Genomic DNA, 17,274 nt, shown 5'->3' on the forward strand with positions numbered 1-17,274 from the left:
ACCCCTTAACCAGGCAGACGGGGGGTGATCAAAGGGTCCAGATCCATTCCCCTTTCCCTTCTTGCCAGAGGGAGGGACGTGTCTCGTCAGTACGTCTCTGCTGAGCGTATGTCTCTCTCTGGGGGACGGAACGTCTCCCCCATCACCACAGTATCTGGGCACCTCACAATCTCGAATGTATTTATCCCCTCAGCCCCCCTGGGAGGCAGGGCAGGGCAGGGCAGGGCAATTATTATTAAGGCCCAGGTCATCAAAGGTATTTAGGCACCTAACTTCCACTGAAATCACCGGTGCCTAAATACATCTGAGGATCTGGGCCCAAGTGACTGGCCGAAGGCCACACGGTGAGTCTGTGGCAGAGTAGGGACTCAAACCCAGGTCCTAAACGAAAGCCCTCACCACCACGGGGCCACCCTGCTCTACCCTTAGCTCTGATACCCCCCAGGAGTAGAGCAAGCTCAGGAGCATAAGCCAGCAGTCACTGGAGCAGGTGCCAATTGCATGGTACAAGACAGTCCAGACCCTGAGCTGTAGCCAGGCCCAAATGAAACAGGAATCTGGACAGACAGAGGGAGTGTAATTGGGGGAAGGTTAATCTGCAATGTGAGAGGAGCGAGAGCCAATTTGCAACGTCTGTGCAATCCGAAATGAGCTGCCAGTGCTCGTGCTCTGAGGAGAGGTTAAACGCCTGTCTCATAAAACCACCCAAAGCAAAACACGCGGCTGGATTCAGGGAAATCTGTTACCCCTTCGCCCACGGCGCTAACGCAGCGGAGTGATTCACTCAGGGCCTGGGCCAGAGATTGGCACAACAAATAGGATGGGTGGGGGGGAAGGAGAGGAGAAAAATAACCAATAAAAGGGAATTTCTCCCCACACCCAGCCAGTTGGATGTATCTAGCACTGCACCTAAGCTATAGCTACTGGCCAGACTGTAATGCTTGTTAGCCAATCGCCAAACCACATTAACTCACACGACCAGGAGCCATTTCACCAACGTTTGCTCTGGGGCTTGCTTCACCTTAGGCCGAGCGAGGGTCAAACACGGAAGAAGCGTCTATGTGAGCTGTCAATCCATTGGCAATGTTACAACACACCCAGAAGGTCTAGTCCAAGGCCTGCTCTCCCAGTAGGTCAGGAGTGGGATTGTTTTTCCAGTACAACCCCTCGTGCGGACACAGGTGCCTTCTACCCGGTCAGCGGGTGCCCCTTTCTGCATGGGAACCGTTGTACCAGTAGGAAGCACCTTACACTGACAGACCTGCATGCCCCCCCGGGGAGTGCTAGCACTTTAACTATACGTAGGTCTAGGACGCTGGGCAACAATCTAGCGCAGACACAGCCTAGGTCAGGCCCAGGGGAGCCCAGCTAAACACAGTAACAGGAGTCAGGGATTTTTCTTTTCAAGATTCCTTGTGTGGCTCAGGGTCTCCTCCGGTTTCAATCTGCGGGCAGAGCCCTTCACGGCAAACTGTCCATCTTCAACACCCCACTGCTCGGTTCTCAAAGCCCTTCATTCCTCCCAGCAATGGGGCCAGCCTCAGACCCCAGACTGTCTGTGATCCTGGCCCATAGATTACCAATGATGGTTTAGAGCGAGCCACCGAGAAAAACCAACAAGAGAATTCCAGCTAGCCAGACGTCAGCAGGGCAGACACCGAGTTACCAATGAGTATTTATTCTGGGGCAGAGGAAGCAGATGTATATACACGTACATTCAGTCACATAGTTCACCTCCTGGAAAAAAGGCCCCATGAATATATATTACATTAGGTCTCCCAACTTATTAAAAAAATCCCAAAACAAATAAAACCCCCAAACCACTCTCCATAGTGGATAATTGCTGTTACCTTACATGGCCCCAGATCATAGGGATTTGCTTTTGCACACAAAGGGTTAATAGATCCCTCCCCCCCCCCTCCAATATTTGTACTACCGCTCTCAAAGTTGAGATTTGCAAAGCAATCCAGGAGATTTAGACACATGTTCCAGTTAAATTAATGGAAGGCGTTTGTCTAAATCCTCCAGAATACTCTGAAATTCTCAATCCCCATGTGTCTACATCTCTCTGCTCCTCCCACATTAGATTGCCTGGATTTGCTTCCATATTTCCCACACACTCCCGCTCGCCTTTGTCAAACTCCTAACAACTCCAGCAGCAGCCACTGGGCAAGTGGGGGGAAGAGAGAGGGGCCTACATACCAACGGCCAACATCTCTGATGCTGAACACGCTGCTTGTGCTTCCAGAAGAGGGTTAATTTTGAATCAAACACAACCCTGTGCTCCAGCTTCTCCCGTTCTCTCCCCTTTTAGACATCAGAGCAGACCCAGGAACCCACGACCGCAGCCCAAAAACTGAGCCAGCCCAAGTGCAACTTCTTCCACCCGAGCTACATCTTTGTTTCTCGCGGCGGCTTTGTAGGGCTGTGATGGGACAGGTTATGTGCCCTGGGCAGAGATCGATTAACACCAGAGAGATCTCCTGGGCAGAGAAGACCCAGCACATGCAGCTCACAAATGGTCAAGGAGAGGCACTGGTGGGGAGGGGGGGGGGAATGGGAGGTGAAGCAGTGCATTAGTTTGCGATTGTATTAGCAAGGATAAAACATGCGCCGCAACTATTTAGTGTTCCAGTCTCACCACATTTACAACCTAACGTGTTCTAAAATGAACAACTAGTCAGTACAAGCGCTCGGACCCAGTCTGGTGCCCAATGATGCAACGAGCGAACACCCTGCCCAGACCCACCCCGCCCTGCCCCACCCCTCCCTCATTAATATTAGGTTATTATTCCTTTAAGGAGAGAGTCACTTGCCCGGAGGCAGCTGGGTGATGGAGGAGAGCCTGGACCCGGCCAGAGCCTCTGCAAGAGAACTTGATGCAGGTGTCCACGCATGGTGGCTGATCTAGATGAAGCTCCCCCATCTCCAGTGCAGTCCCCACGCTGTGGGCCTGGTACCGTATGGTCCCGCTGCCACGCAGCAGAGAAGCGACGTACCATGGTGCAGCGCGAAGGCTTCCGTTCAACAAGCACAAACTCTGCCATTGCAACCGCTGAGAGGCAGCGCTCGGCCGATCCAGGATATCCACACGTACGTTCCCAGCTAGAGGGACAGCACTGGGAACCCCGGGCTTGCAGCGAGTTCAAACACTGCCAAGGAGAACGTAAGCTTGTTTGCTAAAGAGAGTCCGCCGGCCTGCACCGGGAAAGGGACAGGACTGCCCCGCAGAGTTAGTGTCAGGGTGGGTAGGTTAGTTTTGCCTCTTGTAACGTGGGGTTGTGTCTTTCCCTCTGTTAACACCAGGGGTCCCGGGAGGCCCGGCCACGGCACAGGCTGTCGCTGCGCTGCCAGGCGCTGTGGATCAGGCCCAAGGCATCCTCGCATTTCTTCTTGACTGAGGCTTCTTGGATAGCCTTGTGCCGGAGATCGACCTGGAACACGCAGAGCCACAGGTCACTGCCGCTGAGTGGCAGAGATTATAACACGGCGAGGGGCCCCGGGGGTTACTGCCCAGGATGTGGGCGGCACGTGGCCGTTTGAGGAACCTGCCACCACCACGAACCGCTTTGGCTCTACAGACGAACTAGTGTCTGCGAAAGAGCAGGGCTAACAGCACTGGCAGAGTGGGGGATGGGTTATGTCACGGTTAGCCTCCCCTCACGCTCTCCTGACGCCTCTCCCGCCTGCCCTGCAGCCCCCCCTGCTATTCCAGTCTTCACTCCAATGCCCCTCACTCTTGACCTGTGGCACTCCCCACTCCCCAGCTCTGCTGATACCCCTCAGTCCTGCCCCACAGCCCCCACTGTTATCCCTGGACAGAGCCTGTCTTGAGCGGACACTAGATGGGGTAAATTAGTGTCCAATTCCCACTGGACCCAGGACACACATCACAGCTGACTTGTCTCCAATGCAGGCTGTGAGCTGCAGCCTCCAGTGAGGATCCCGCCCATTGCTCCCCTGGGCACACCACTCGGTTGCTGCCCCCTCAGCAGGCACACAGCTCTCCCCACGGCCACCAAACCCGACCCGCAGAAGGCAGGAATGGGGGCTGTGTCGACCCAGCACGCTAAGTGGAGCTTTGCTGCTCTCCCGCCCTAAGCACGGAGGCCAAGAGTCTGAACCCGACCCAGCTGTAGGCCAATGCAGGCCGACCTCTGCAGGGCCAGAGAGCCGCACTCCTTCCCTGGATCGGGCCTCCTAACCCAGCTAGGGATGCAGGAACGGGCAGCTCACGCTGCGAACAATGAGCTGGTGCCGCCTTGGGCCTGTTTACCTGGTAGATATTTCTCCACACGGCGCTCAGCACCACGAGGAACCTCTCCAGTTCCGTAGTGCAACTAAAGTACAGGACCCAGGGGGGCAGGAACTGGTGACGGTCCTGGGCAAACTCCTAAACGCCAACAGAGAGGCACAGCAGTTACTTACTGGAGCCAGCTCCCCTCCCGTACGCCAGTCAGGCCCACGCACGCGCCCACACTCACTATTATACAGTACTCCTTGCCGGCTTCCGTAGAGACAGTGGCCACGTCCGGCAGCTCCACGGTGGCGAGCGAGCGGAAGAAGCTCGTCTGGCAGTCCTCGTGGCAGGTGAAGGCCTTCTCGTCGGTTATGACAAGGCAGCAGGGGATGCAGGGCGTAGGGACCACGCCCTGGGGGATAACCTGGGGGGGGAGGAGAGGGTAAACCATGAGAACCAGTCACCCTTCTGGCTGCAGGCCACAATTCTCCGCTTCTCATCCAGCCCTAACGTATGTGCAGAGGTCTCTCTCCGGACACTGCTGTGTGCGCCTGAGATAGAAGCCGCTCCCAGGCCCAGACTGACTTCAATGGAGCCACACTGATCTACGCCAGCGGAGGATCTTGCCCTGCCATTGGCCCGTTCTCCAAGATCCTACTCCAGGTCGCCTCCGCAGCTTCAAATCTTGGGCTGTGCACAAAGCCCTGCCTCACTATTTATCTTAAGGATCCCTTGAGAGCTGCCCCTTTGGTCCAGTCACAGAGGCCCTACAAAGGACAGTGCTCAGATGCTCTGGGGAGGGGCTGGCCAAGTGGCTGAACAGACAGGTGTGCTTCGAAGCCAGTGCTGCTCTGTTGGCTGAGGGGGAAGCAGTGGTTGATTCACCAGCTGCTTCCTTGCCCCAGTGTCTGAGCCCCCCCAGCCTCTCCTGAGCCTGGTCTCTTTCCCGGCAGAGTCACTTTACAAACCTGGGACCGAGGACCAACCACTGCCCCAGAGTCACTTCCCGGCAGAGTCACTTTACAAACCTGGGACCGAGGACCAAGCACTGCCCCAATATGGAAAGTGACCCCAGAGGGTTCTGCTTCAGAATTATCAGCTACAATCAGGGGGGTTCCAATGAACCCCCAGGGAGGGGGCCGGAGAGTCTGGCTCCTTTACACATGGGATGGATGTGAAGCAGATGGACAAAACTGTGTGTAATTTAGAGATGACGATGATGCTGGACCGCAGGCCCCACCCCACCTCTTGCACGCTAACTGCGGAGTGCTACACAAAGGTTTCATTGGCTGGCAGGTTTCCATTCAGGGTCAGGAAAACGGATCATGGCCTGGCACGATGCAAAGTGGCCTCGTGCCGCACACAGATCAGCGAGCGCATGGGGAGCTGCTCACCCCTTTGGAGACGGCCTGGCACAAGTATTGCATCCAGTCTGCCATCTCCTCTTCGTTCTCGGCACTGAGCTCCAGGGAAGGGCGGTCGGTCAGGATCACCTGGAAGGAGTGGGGGCGATCTGTGGTGTTCGATCGCCGGCACCCGCCACACTGCTCCCCCCTGAAAGGATCAGAAAGCAGAGATCAGAGATGACCACACGGTAGGAGAGCAAAGGGCCCAGATCCACCGTGCATCTGGGCACACTGCTCCAGGGAGGGCAGGACGTGCCCCAACATCACCAGGTGTTAAAGATGCTCCTCTCACAGGCTGAGGCTCCTCACCTTCCATCAGCCAGAGGACCCCTCGTGTGCAGTGATTCTGGGTTTCGTTCTGCCCCTTCCCGCACTCCAACGCACACGAGAAGCCACTGGAAGTGACCAGGGGGTGTTAGGGGCTATGCTGATTCTTAGCTCTGACGTACGGCTCCTGATCTTGGCCTTGTCGATTCCTAGCTTCCTCAGTGTCTGGCCACAACTGGGGCCAGGCCAATGACAAGCTGGAGGAAGCTCGGACTGGAGTGGATGGAGGGAATGTTAGTTGGGGGTGGCGAGGTGGATGTACCATTGCAGCACTTGTTGCCCAAGAACAGGGGCTCTCAAACTGGGGGTCGGGACCCCTCAGGGGGTCGTGAGGTTATTATGTGGGGGGGGTCGTGAGCTGTCACCCTCCACCACAAACCCCGCTTTGCCTCCAGCATTTATAATGGTATTAAATATATTTAAAAGTGTTTTTAATGGATAAGGGGGGTCACACTCAGAGGCTTGAGTGTGAAAGGGGTCACCAGGACAAAAGTCTGAGAACCCCTGCCCAAGAAGCTCCCAATCCCAGGGTAATTATAACCCTCCGACAGCTCGGCCGCCCAACTAGCAGCGACGACTAGGCCTGCTTTGGGCCGTCTCTAGGTAGCTCAGAGTCTGCGGCATCCCGTGGTGTCGCTGGTCTCACCGTCACCCCAGACCTTTGCCACCTCCCGTTGGGCTAGCGTAACACCCTCTGGTCAGCTCAGTGCTCGGTGAAACAAGTCCCGCTGAGTCCAGCACCCCCAGGCCCTGTGGGCAGCACTGGCTCTCCCAGGTGCAAGTCGACGTGTTGGTTCTAATCACTATGGTCTAGAAACCTGGCTTCTGGGTTTGCTGTGCACTGCGGGCAGCCTGATGTATTTCATTTGGGTCAGACCCCAGGGTCTTGGGCGTGTAAAACAGGCAGGACATAAACAAGCCTCCAGTCCCATGCTCTGCTGTCGGAGGACGGTAGTCCTGCCATGACCAGCCCTTAAAGCACACAGCATTGCTAATGGGAATACTCTGCTCTCAGATACGGGTTGGGGCTCCCCCGGATTTCACAGGCACCTGTGCACATGCTTAGGCCTAAAGCTTCAAACAATAACCCACTTTCGATAAATGCGGAAACCGAGGCCCTGACTAAGCGACTTGTTCAAGGTTACACAAGAGTCGGTGGCAGAGCCAGGAATGGAACCCAGGAGTCCTGACTCCCAGATCCCTACCAATTTTGACTTAACACAGAAAAGAGAAAAGTTTCTGCCATGTTGTATTTCAGCCAAGTCTCAGCAGAGAGCGAGGGATCTCTGCACCCTGGGATCACTGCTAACAGCCTGCCAACGGCTGGGGAATTCCAGTTTAGTTATCCCCAGCAGACATATCCTTCAAATGATCTTAGCGCTGGATCAACAGTCCTGGGAAGTGGATGGAGTCCTTTATCTCCAGCACAGTGCAAGTGGCCTCATCCTCCCCAGCTTATCTCAGCCCCAACCTGCAGGGACCTGGGGGGAGGAGGGGGAGTCCAGCCTCCATGGCTCATTCACCCTTCGGCCGGAGGCTGTCTGTAATGGTAGTCTCTGATGTGGAACACAGACCCCTGCACATTAGGGACTGGCCTGAGATCTGCCCCCCAACTCATTTCACACAGGGCCAAATGCCCCTCAGGTATCACTGACTTTCTATCCCTGCTGCTGGTGAAGTACAGGTGCAAGGCTCCGGCTCTCATTACCAATCATCCAAGACCATCCACCGCTCTCCGCTTCAGGTTAAATGTGGGCTGCTGCCTTCTCCTGGTGAGAGAGACTGGGAGGTGCAGAGATGTAACAGATGTACTTAGTGTACACATCCCTTCCAGTAGACAAAGACACCCTAGCTCACTCCACAGGTCAGTTCTAATGAGACCAAGTGACACGATCAGCTGCCTATGGCAGGTACAACTTCAGTAGGGAGAGGAACATTGCTACAGTACTGCACCACAGCTAACATGCTTAATGCCCACTTACCCCATGTTCACGGAGAGCAGAGGGATAATGTCAGTGCGGTCTGGATACTGGTATAAGATCCCATTGCTGCTGATTGGAAACACAAGACAAAGTAGATAACTCAGCTAGCGCCGCCTGACCAGCACCACAAACCTCTCCACGCTTTAGCCCAGCAGCTGTCATAGAAACTTCCCTCCCTGCTAGACACTGGATTCCTGCTGCTAGCACAGCACAGGCTGTGACGGGACTGGGCCGCACAGATGCTATGACAGGCTGGCTGTAGCCGGAGCGTGTCCCTGAGCTAAGGAAGCACAGGTCAGCTCTGCACCTGGATATTGGATACAGTCTCGATCAGGGGACTTCATCCTGGGCTTCAGGACAATCGGATCCGTGATCTGTGGGGTTCTCTCTCTCTCTAGCTATCATGGTACGACATTAACATTTCCGTCAAGTGCAGGCTGGCCCAGGGCTAAGCTCCCAGGGCTGCTGCTGTGAACGACCAGGACTGGACTCAAGTCCCAGCTCTGGCTCTGCCCTGAGGGGTCACTTGGCTTTACTGGAGCAGAAACAATAGGGGGCTCCAAACAACACCCGATCTAGCAGCTGCGGGGGAGATCTGAAGGTGTGAGGGGTGTGGAGAAGGCCCACTCCTCTCCTGGATAAAAGTTAGCCTTATATTATGGTGCCAATCTGCTAAGGTCAATAAGGGCTGACGGTCGGGATGGGCGTTCTGGTGTCTTTCCTTCCTGAACTCGCCCGGGGTGTCCAGGCCCCCCTAGACAAGGCCGTTCGTACCAGGCAATGAGACTTCCCCACTGCACTGCCTTCCCTCAGCGCTTCACACCCCAGACCTGTCAGCGCACCCCTGTAAACGCAGCCCCAGCTCCCACCTGAGCACCACAAAGCAGGTCTTCCAGTGCTCCTTGCCCAGGTACGAGGTCCCAGCCTTGTAATGCAGGATGCCTTCTTTAGTGACCGAGTTCTCAGGAGACGCGTAAAGGGAAGGGGCCGGTCCCAATGCCTCATCCATGGGGTCCTCCCAGTGAACGAGGCCATAGAAGCGCACGAGCACATCGGAAGCCTGGGAGAGACAGACAGGCAGACCGAGCAAAGTGTTACCAATCTCCCAGGCCTAACAGCAACGGGGCTAATCCCAGGGACAGCGGCAGGGGAGCCCGTACCGCAGGAATCACATCTCCAGGACTGGCCGAGAGCCTTAAGGGCCTGGACAGAAAAGGATCGGGCAGCAAGTCAGAGAATCGCTCCTGTCAGGGACTACATGGCACACGGCTTAATACAGCGCAGAGCACCTTCCACTGGAGCGTCTCCACACGGTTCCTAACAACTGAACTCAGACCAGCCCCCTGCAGGACCCCACTGCTGAAACTGCAGCCACCTCTGGGGTGGTGTGGAGCAGCGAACAGACTACAACAGGGACAGGCGGCGAAGACTGATCTGCACAGTTCGGTTAACGCCTGTGGGAAGAGGGCACTGCAGAGCAGAGCGCAGGAGAGAAGCCCCTCTCCGCAGAAGGTGCGTTGGGAAGAAGAGACGTCAGTGAAGAAAAGATTTCAAGATACCCCTAATTCCCACCTCACCTCGCACTTTGACTCTTGGGCCACAAACTTGGCCAGCGCCAGCTTCTCCATCGTGGCGTCGGTGAGGATACTGGGGTACGGCGGCTCTCGGCAGCCTTTGACCATGGCTGACTTCAAGGAGACCAGGAAGAACCTGGGGGAGGGGAGAATGGAGATCTTTGCTGAGGTCACCTCTCGGACTTCCCCCCCCCGCTGGAGCACAGGTCACAAGGAGAGCTGGGATCCTGCAATCAGGTCCGCAGGGGCAGACCCACGCCCCCTACCCCTATCGCAGGGGGGTTCACCCTACACGGATCCAACTGCAGGGTGGGGGCCCAATGGCGCTAAAGTAAGAGTCCAAGGAAATGGACGCTTTGAAGCTGCTGATCCAGTGTGTTCCAGGTGTGTTACTTACAAAGCCCTGTTGAAGTAACACACTGGGAAGGAAAACAGAGAACACGTCAGGGGGCTTAGGAGAGAGCTGTCCAGAGTGCTGCCTAAGAGCTCATATGGGGCCTAAAGAGTCCAAGAGGGCACAAGTCACCTTCTCCCTGGCCCAACATGGTGAGAGCAGAGCTGCAGATTTGCCAGTGAACTCAAAACCTGACAATTTGTCCTCATCCCTGTTCTGTTTGGGGCCAGTCAGTCACAGCCTGATCATGGGGGGAAGGCTGATGTCAAACCTTTCTTCTGCAATAAGAACGGGCAAAGCCATTCACAGCAAAACACGGTCACCCCAGTGGGTCTTGGGAACCAACCAGGGCAAGCAGTGCAAAGATAATTAGAGAGGGATTTAAAGCAGCAGGCCCTGCAGACAGCACCACATGTCAACCAGCAGAGGGAGCTGTTGGGAGCATTTTGCAACTTTTAATGCAAGCAAAGTCAAACCGTTTGTGGGGCTAAATTGTGGTAGTTAAACCAACCCTCAAATCTGAGCAACAGCCCTGGGACTTTTAAACAACAACGAGAGAGAGCGATCATGAGATCCAGCCCCTCCCCAAACGCTACCCTTAACTAGAATCACTTGCATTTGCTTCACAAGTCATTTCACAGATGTAAGGGAAGTGGCCGACAAACAGGCCCAGGCACATGGAAAGATCAACCCGTCTGCGCACTCCAGTCTCGCTTACTCTGTAAGGGCCACATCGGCGGTGTCCAGCAGGAACTGCTTCCGACGGTTGGTGCAGACCAACGTCACTGTCTGCTGATCCAGGCCAACCTGCCGTGGTAACACACAATCAGGGAGGCTGAGGAGCAGGATGGGGACAAGGCTTTGGAAAGGCCCCCCCCAATGTGCCCTGGAATAAGGCCGATGTACTACTGGCTAAAAGCCATAGGGGGAGCCAGCAGCGGGGGCTGTGTCAGAGCCCCCAAGTGACAGAGCAACAGCTGGGATGGATGATGTTGGCAGGTACAGGTGGCACCAGAGGGCTGAGGAGACAAAGGCGCTTCCCTCTGCATCCCCAGTTAAGTCGCCAGCTTTGAGGCTGCAAACCTCCCGGCCATGGAAGATTCGCTCTTCAGCGTCCTCCAACAGCTCCTAACTCCATCGGGAATTGCTGCTTCCGAGTGGCACAAAGCCCCTCTTGGTACCTCTGTGATGCTCTCCCGTCCCAACAGCGAGAGAAGGAGGGACGGACCCCGGGACTGGAAAAGCCAAGCAAAGCAAGAGGCGTTTTCCTGCACATCTCCTCTGCTTTCCTCGGCGCATGGCTGCGCCCTGCGAGCGACAGGCCTGGACGAGCTGCTGTGAGCTCAGCCTGGACTCACCGAGATGTAGTCTAGCTCATTGTACGAAACGGTCTCCTCCACCAAGTACGGCTTTTCCGCTGCTCCTAGCACAGGACAAAGGGCAGGTGTATGAGCAGGTGGGGAGGACACTCCCAAAACGCAGTAGAGATTCGCCCAGATCTCGCCCACCGCCTAGCAGCAGTAGCTCAGTCTGCAGAACTAGCAGCCCAGGGATTCTGAGGAGCAGGAGGAGGGGATCTGAACTTCCAGGGGCCAGAAGGAGTGTCCCTGGCAGCCTAGCTGGTGAGGTACAGTGCCTGTCACCTAAGCAGGCCAGCACCTCTCTGGTTCCCCCAACAGCTGAGTCGTAAGATTACGAATGTCCTGGAGCCAGCTGGTTGTGTATGAACCTATGGGGCAGGTGGCCCTTTCCATAGGGGTATGTACTCCACACGCCACCCTCACAATACATCTACAGGTAAACCCCCTGCTGGCTTCCATGGTGCCTCCTGGGATGGTAATGTAGAGAGGCCACGGGGATGGGATACCTTTCCGGATCAGGTAAACGTAACAGTCCGTCAGCAGGACATAGAGGAGCTGAAGATTCCCCTCCATGTGCCCGGTGCTCATTCGGATCATCTGTGAGAAGAGGAGAGACGCCTCATAAAGAACAGAGCTCCCAGCTCGCGGTTAACCAGGGCCACAATTCCACCTCCACGGTGCACAGCTACGAGCTTCGGGATCTGGGCAGCACGCGGTGCCTCCAACATGGCTAACGTGCACTTTGGTTCTCTAGCCCAGATGAGACCCACCCGAGTAATAACCGTGTCCCCGGACTGCGCCACGGCCTTCGAAATGCCCCAGTCTATGGCATGGCTCCGGGGCACGGTCAGGTCTCACCTACTCCACAAGGCAGATGTGGTATAACTGGGCCATGCACTGATGAGATTACTGAACCCAGCACCACAGCAGCTTTCCTAGTGTAGATGGGACCTGCCGGACAGACAAGGAATACATACGGAGAGGAACTCACCAGTTCCCAGATGCCAATGCCTCCTTCTCAGCCTTCAGTCAATAACCCACATTCGGCACCACAGCTCCTGCCAGGAGTTTGCCTTCACGTGGCCAGACTTACCCTGAACAGCTGTTCCTCATTCTCCCGGAAGACATGGATCATCAGCAGCAATAGATGGTTGTTATCCACCCTGAGTGAGGAGAGAAGTGGGAAGGAGGGTTTGATGTGCAGGGAGACATGTCTCAGGGGCCCTGAGTGCAGCCCAGAGATGCAGTGGTGGACGCTATCAGGTCCCAGCAGGCAGTGGGATGACGAGGTCGCACTGCAAGCTCTGGAGCCCTGGGGTGGCCTCAGCTCTGAACCTGCCACTCACCTGCGAGCTGCTTCTGTGGCCACTGTGCCAAGGGCCGGCAGGGGATGTGGCCAGATGGCCACCCACTGGAGCAGTTGAATATACAGGGTAAGGCAGCTATTCTTGCCCCTCCCCTCCCCCCAGTCCTACCTCCTGCGCCCCGCCCCCAGCCTAGCCTGCATTCCCAGGAAGGGCCTGCCTTCTCAGAGGGGAAACCTGGGGCTACACGGGTGAGGGGTGCCCCCCCTGCTTTATGGGTTGCTCTGTTCAGTTCATATCGAGGCCTCCATCCCTGCCCTAGGCACCCTAGTCAATCATTTAAACACCCCAATCCCAGCACCCAGACAAAGCCAATGGCAAACTCCAGCTAAAACGAGCCAACTCTTACAGAAACCCCCTAGTCCACCCTGCCCGAAAATCACCCCCGATCCCCAGCTCTTTCAGACCAAGGAGGGGAGCAAACGGTCTCAGACCCAGCTTCTCTTCTCGCCCATGGAGGGGAAACTTTATCCTGAGAGCCATTTCCCCACGTTGCTGCTTTCCGGGTCCCACCCAAAGATCCTCAGAGTCGGAGCTGGGCTGCTGCAAAGATCCCCCCCCCCCCCCTCCCCCCTTCCCGGAACTCCGATGGATGGGCCATTTCCGACGGGCTGCCCTGCCCCTCCTCCACCCCGGAGTCATCAGCGCTGCTCAGAGAGGGGCTGGGCTGGTCTCCTTTCTGCCTGCTGAGCGCCTCCGTGTGGCCAGTTTCCATTTCGCTGGCTTGGGTTTTATCCGCCTCCTCCTGAGGGTCCTCTACCGCCCCAGCTGTTTCGCCCTCTCCTCCTTCTTCCTCTTGTCCAGCAGTCTCAGGGCTACCAGGAACATGTGGCGGTTGGCCAGCCCCTGCAGGGTCATGGTCGCCACCACTTGGCCCAGGAGAGTTTGGACTCTCGACGGTAAAGCGGTAGAAGTCCATGGGGGTCGAAATCCCCTCGCTATAGCTGCCAGAGGGCGGCCCATCCGGGGTCTCCCCTGGCATGCCAGTCCGAAAGGACTGATCGGGGGGCTCGACGGGGCCGTTCCAGCCACTGGGGTCCAGTTGCCCGTTCAGTCTGTCGATCACTTTGCTCAGTGGCTGCCCCACGCTCTCCATGGAGGTGTCCTTCATCTCTGGGATGCGCAGGCCCAGCTGGCTCAGGGTCGAGTGCTTGCTGCTCTCTCCGGGCCTCTCCTGGCCCTCTGGGGAGGGCGGGCTGCTGTCTGTCTTCAGCTCAGCTCCTTCGCTCAGTCGGTTCGGGCCACCATCCCCGTCAGCCTCCGTGGCACTGGGGGCAGGGGGGGTCACCATTTCCTCCAATTTCACCTTCTTTTTCTTGCCGGTTTTCTTCTTTTTAGCTAATCTGCAAGGGGAGAAACCTGCACTGATGTTACCAGAGCCTAACCGTACCCTCTGTGCCCATGGGCGGGAACCCTGGACTCCCTGGGTCTCCCTCTTGAGCACCGGGTTATTCCTCATACGCGCAGGGTAGTTTTTCTACTAATCAAAGGATTCGGATGCACTCAATGGGCTAGAGGAGAAAAGCCCAGGGGGGTATTTTCAGAGCTGAACAGGACGGCACTCAAAAGACCCAGCACTTAATCAGATTCAGATGCACATGCACAGCACCTTTCAGCCAAGAACCACACTGCCCTCTGCTGCCATTAACTGAAGCTGCACAACACTCTTGTCAGCTTGGAAGTATTAGTCCCTGCTATAGATGGGGAAATGGAGGCAGAAAGGTTACGTGACTTGCCCAAGGACACTAGGTGAGAGTCAGTGGCAGAAAGAATCCAAGTCTCCCGACTCTCGTTCGTCCTGTTCTAAGCACTGGACTTCCCTGCCTCTGGCAAGCCCATCTGACTTCTTGTAGCCTCTCTACTTGCGTTCAAAATATTCTCTGTCTCCACGCCAGGCCTCTCAAGAAAGGCAGAAAATGAGACATTCTTCGGGACCAGTGTTCTGATAAGGGAGAGGGTTTAATTCCCCGTCACTCTGAGCCATCTCCAGTTCAAAGCAGCTTCTTTCATGCCCTCCACTGGCAGCGGGAGGTGCCATAAGTTGACACTGAGCAAAACTGACAAGGACTTTGAATGGTCTCAAATCCACTGGACAAAACCATGGCAATTAGATCTGGTTTCCAGTTTATGGAGTCAGGTTTCAGAGGGGCAGCCATGTTAGTCTGTATCAGCAAAAACAACGAGGAGTCCTTGTGGCACCTTAGAGACTAACAAATTTATTAGTGCATAAGCTTTCGCGGGCTAAAACCCACTTCATCAGATGCATGGAGCGGAAAATACAGTAGCGGGTATAAATATACAGCACGTGAAAAGATGGGAGTTGCCTTACCAAGTGAGGTCAGTGCTAACAAAGCCAATTCAATTAGGGTGGATGTGGCCCATCCACCCTAATTGAAGGCCAATGGCATATTGGGCTGCATTAGTAGGAGCATTGCCAGCAGATCGAGGGAAGTGATTATTCCCCTCTATTCGACACTGGTGAGGCCACATCTGGAGTACTGTGTCCAGTTTTGGTCCCCACACTACAGAAGGGATCTGGACAAATTGGAGAGAGTCCAGTGGAGGGCAACGAAAATGATTGGGGGCTGGGGCACATGACGTATGCGGAGAGGCTGAGGGAACTGGGGTTATTTAGTCTGCAGAAGAGAAGAGTGAGGGGGGATTTGATAGCAGCCTTCAATGACCTGAAGGGGGGTTCCAAAGAGGATGGAGATCGGCTGTTCTCAGTGGTAGCAGATGACAGAACAAGAAGCAATGATCTCAAGGTACAGTGGGGGAGGTCTAGGTTGGATATTAGGAAAACCTATTTCACTAGGAGGGTGGTGAAGCACTGGAATGGGTTACCTAGGGAGGTGGTGGAATCTCCATCCTTAGAGGTTTTTAAGGCCCGGCTTGACAAAGCCCTGGCTGGGATGATTTAGTTGGAGTTGGTCCTGCTTTGAGCAGGGGGTTGGACTAGATGACCCCCTGAGGTCTCTTCCAACCCTGATATTCTATGATTCCCAACAGTTGACAAGAAAGGGTGAATATCAGAGGGAAAATTACTTTTTGTAGTGCTAATGCGGCCAATTCAATCAGGGTGGATGTGGCTTCTTGTCAACTGTTGAGAATGGGCCACATCCACCCTCATTGAATTGGTCTCATTAGCACTGACCCCGCACTCGGTAAGGCAACTCCCATCTTTTCACGTGCTGTGTATTTATACCTGCCTTCTGTATGTTCCACTCCATGCATCTGGTGAAGTGGGTTTTAGCCCACGAAAGCTTATGCCCAAATAAAATTTGTTAGTCTCTAAGGCAGGGGTGGGCAAACTTTTTGGCCCTAGGGCCACATCGGGTACAGAAATTGTATGGAGAGCCGGGTTGGGAAGGCTGGGGGAGGCTATGCCTCCCCAAACAGTGAGGCGTGGCTTGGCCCCAGCCCTCCGGAACCACCACCCCCATCCAACGCCCCCCTGCTCCCCACCCCTGACTACCCTGTCCTGCATCCTGTCCAAACACCCCTGCTCTCTGCCCCCGACCATCCTCCTGGGACGCCCGTCCCCTATCCAATCCCCCCTGCTCCCCACCCCCTGGATCCCCGCCCCTATCCAACCCTCCCTGTTCTCCCCGCCCCACATTACCTGTAGGGTGGGGCGAAAGAGGGGCTCAGTCCCTTCCCTGTGCGTTTCCCCTGCTCGTTTGACTGCTCTCCCTGGCAGTCGGGCAGGGCTCACTCCCTGTCTGGGCTTGGCTGCTGGGGACAGGGGCCAAATATGCTGGGGGTGGAGGGGGGCCCTGGCTTGCTCTGCCCTTGTCCCCAGCGGCAGGGCCCAGGCCCCTTGACTGCACCCCTGCAATCCCTCCTGTTTCTCGCCCCTCCCCGGAACTCCCCCTGCTCCCCGTCCCCTGACCGCGCCACCCTGGAGCACCAGGTCTGGCGGCGCTATAGCTGTGCCGCCCGGCCGGAGCTGCAGCCACACTGCCCAGGCGCTAGGGAAACTGTGACTGCGAGAGAGGCAGGGGAGCAGAATGGGAGGGGCCAGGAGCTAGGCTCTGCCCCACTCACCGCGCTGCCCGGGGAGTTGGGCTGGCTCCGCCACAAGCCTGTCCTGACCCTGCTCTCTGGCAGGAGCTCGAGGGCCAGAGGGAAGGGTCCTGCGGGCCGGATGTGGCCCGTGGGCCGTCATTTGCCCCCCTCTGCTCTAAGGTGCCAGTTTATGGAGGAAATTCAACATAAATGTCGAGTGCCTCTAGCTGCCAGTAGAGGGAGCAGTAAACCCACCACACTGATCCTTTTTCTAGTTATAGACACTCTGGGCACTGTGGTTCCCATACAAATGTGGAAGGCGACGTTCTGGGTGCTCATGCCACAGCCATGAACAGGCTCAAAGTCAGGGTTGCGGCTAGTAAGGGCCAGAACTCCTATTATCCTGTTCCCACTGGCTGGGTGCTGAGGGTAGGGCGGTTCCCCAGAGAAAGCAGGATGCAATCCGCATCCTGCTCACTTGTCTCCCAGCATTGGAGAAAGCCTGGCAGGTCAGAAGCCGCAGCTGTGAGACCACCGCCCTTTCCCCCAGCTGTCAGGGAGCTGGACATGCACCAGGTTGGGACACCGCAGGCTGAGCAGGGGCAAGAGACTTCTGGG

General features: G+C 56.1%; 1 protein-coding gene across 2 annotated transcripts in view; it reads right to left on the bottom strand.

Annotated features, from left to right (window-relative positions):
* Window positions 1-1,662: 1,662 nt before the first annotated feature.
* PLEKHM2 (pleckstrin homology and RUN domain containing M2) overlaps window positions 1,663-17,274 on the bottom strand; it is a 57,084-nt gene continuing 41,472 nt past the window's right edge. For both annotated transcript variants that reach the window (XM_029913540.1, XM_026659974.2), the window contains 12 exons: window positions 13,231-13,991; window positions 12,378-12,451; window positions 11,791-11,881; window positions 11,282-11,346; window positions 10,642-10,730; window positions 9,533-9,665; window positions 8,825-9,015; window positions 7,956-8,021; window positions 5,635-5,794; window positions 4,485-4,664; window positions 4,277-4,393; window positions 1,663-3,434 (listed from right to left, as the gene is read on the bottom strand). In XM_029913540.1, coding sequence (XP_029769400.1) covers window positions 3,297-3,434; window positions 4,277-4,393; window positions 4,485-4,664; window positions 5,635-5,794; window positions 7,956-8,021; window positions 8,825-9,015; window positions 9,533-9,665; window positions 10,642-10,730; window positions 11,282-11,346; window positions 11,791-11,881; window positions 12,378-12,451; window positions 13,231-13,991 — 2,065 coding nt within the window. In that variant the 3' untranslated portion in view covers window positions 1,663-3,296. The remainder of the gene's footprint in view (window positions 3,435-4,276; window positions 4,394-4,484; window positions 4,665-5,634; window positions 5,795-7,955; window positions 8,022-8,824; window positions 9,016-9,532; window positions 9,666-10,641; window positions 10,731-11,281; window positions 11,347-11,790; window positions 11,882-12,377; window positions 12,452-13,230; window positions 13,992-17,274) is intronic.

Source organism: Terrapene carolina, unplaced genomic scaffold (genome assembly GCF_002925995.2).
Source record: "Terrapene carolina triunguis isolate 2854851 unplaced genomic scaffold, T_m_triunguis-2.0 Scaffold714, whole genome shotgun sequence".
Lineage (NCBI taxonomy): Eukaryota > Metazoa > Chordata > Testudines > Emydidae > Terrapene > Terrapene triunguis.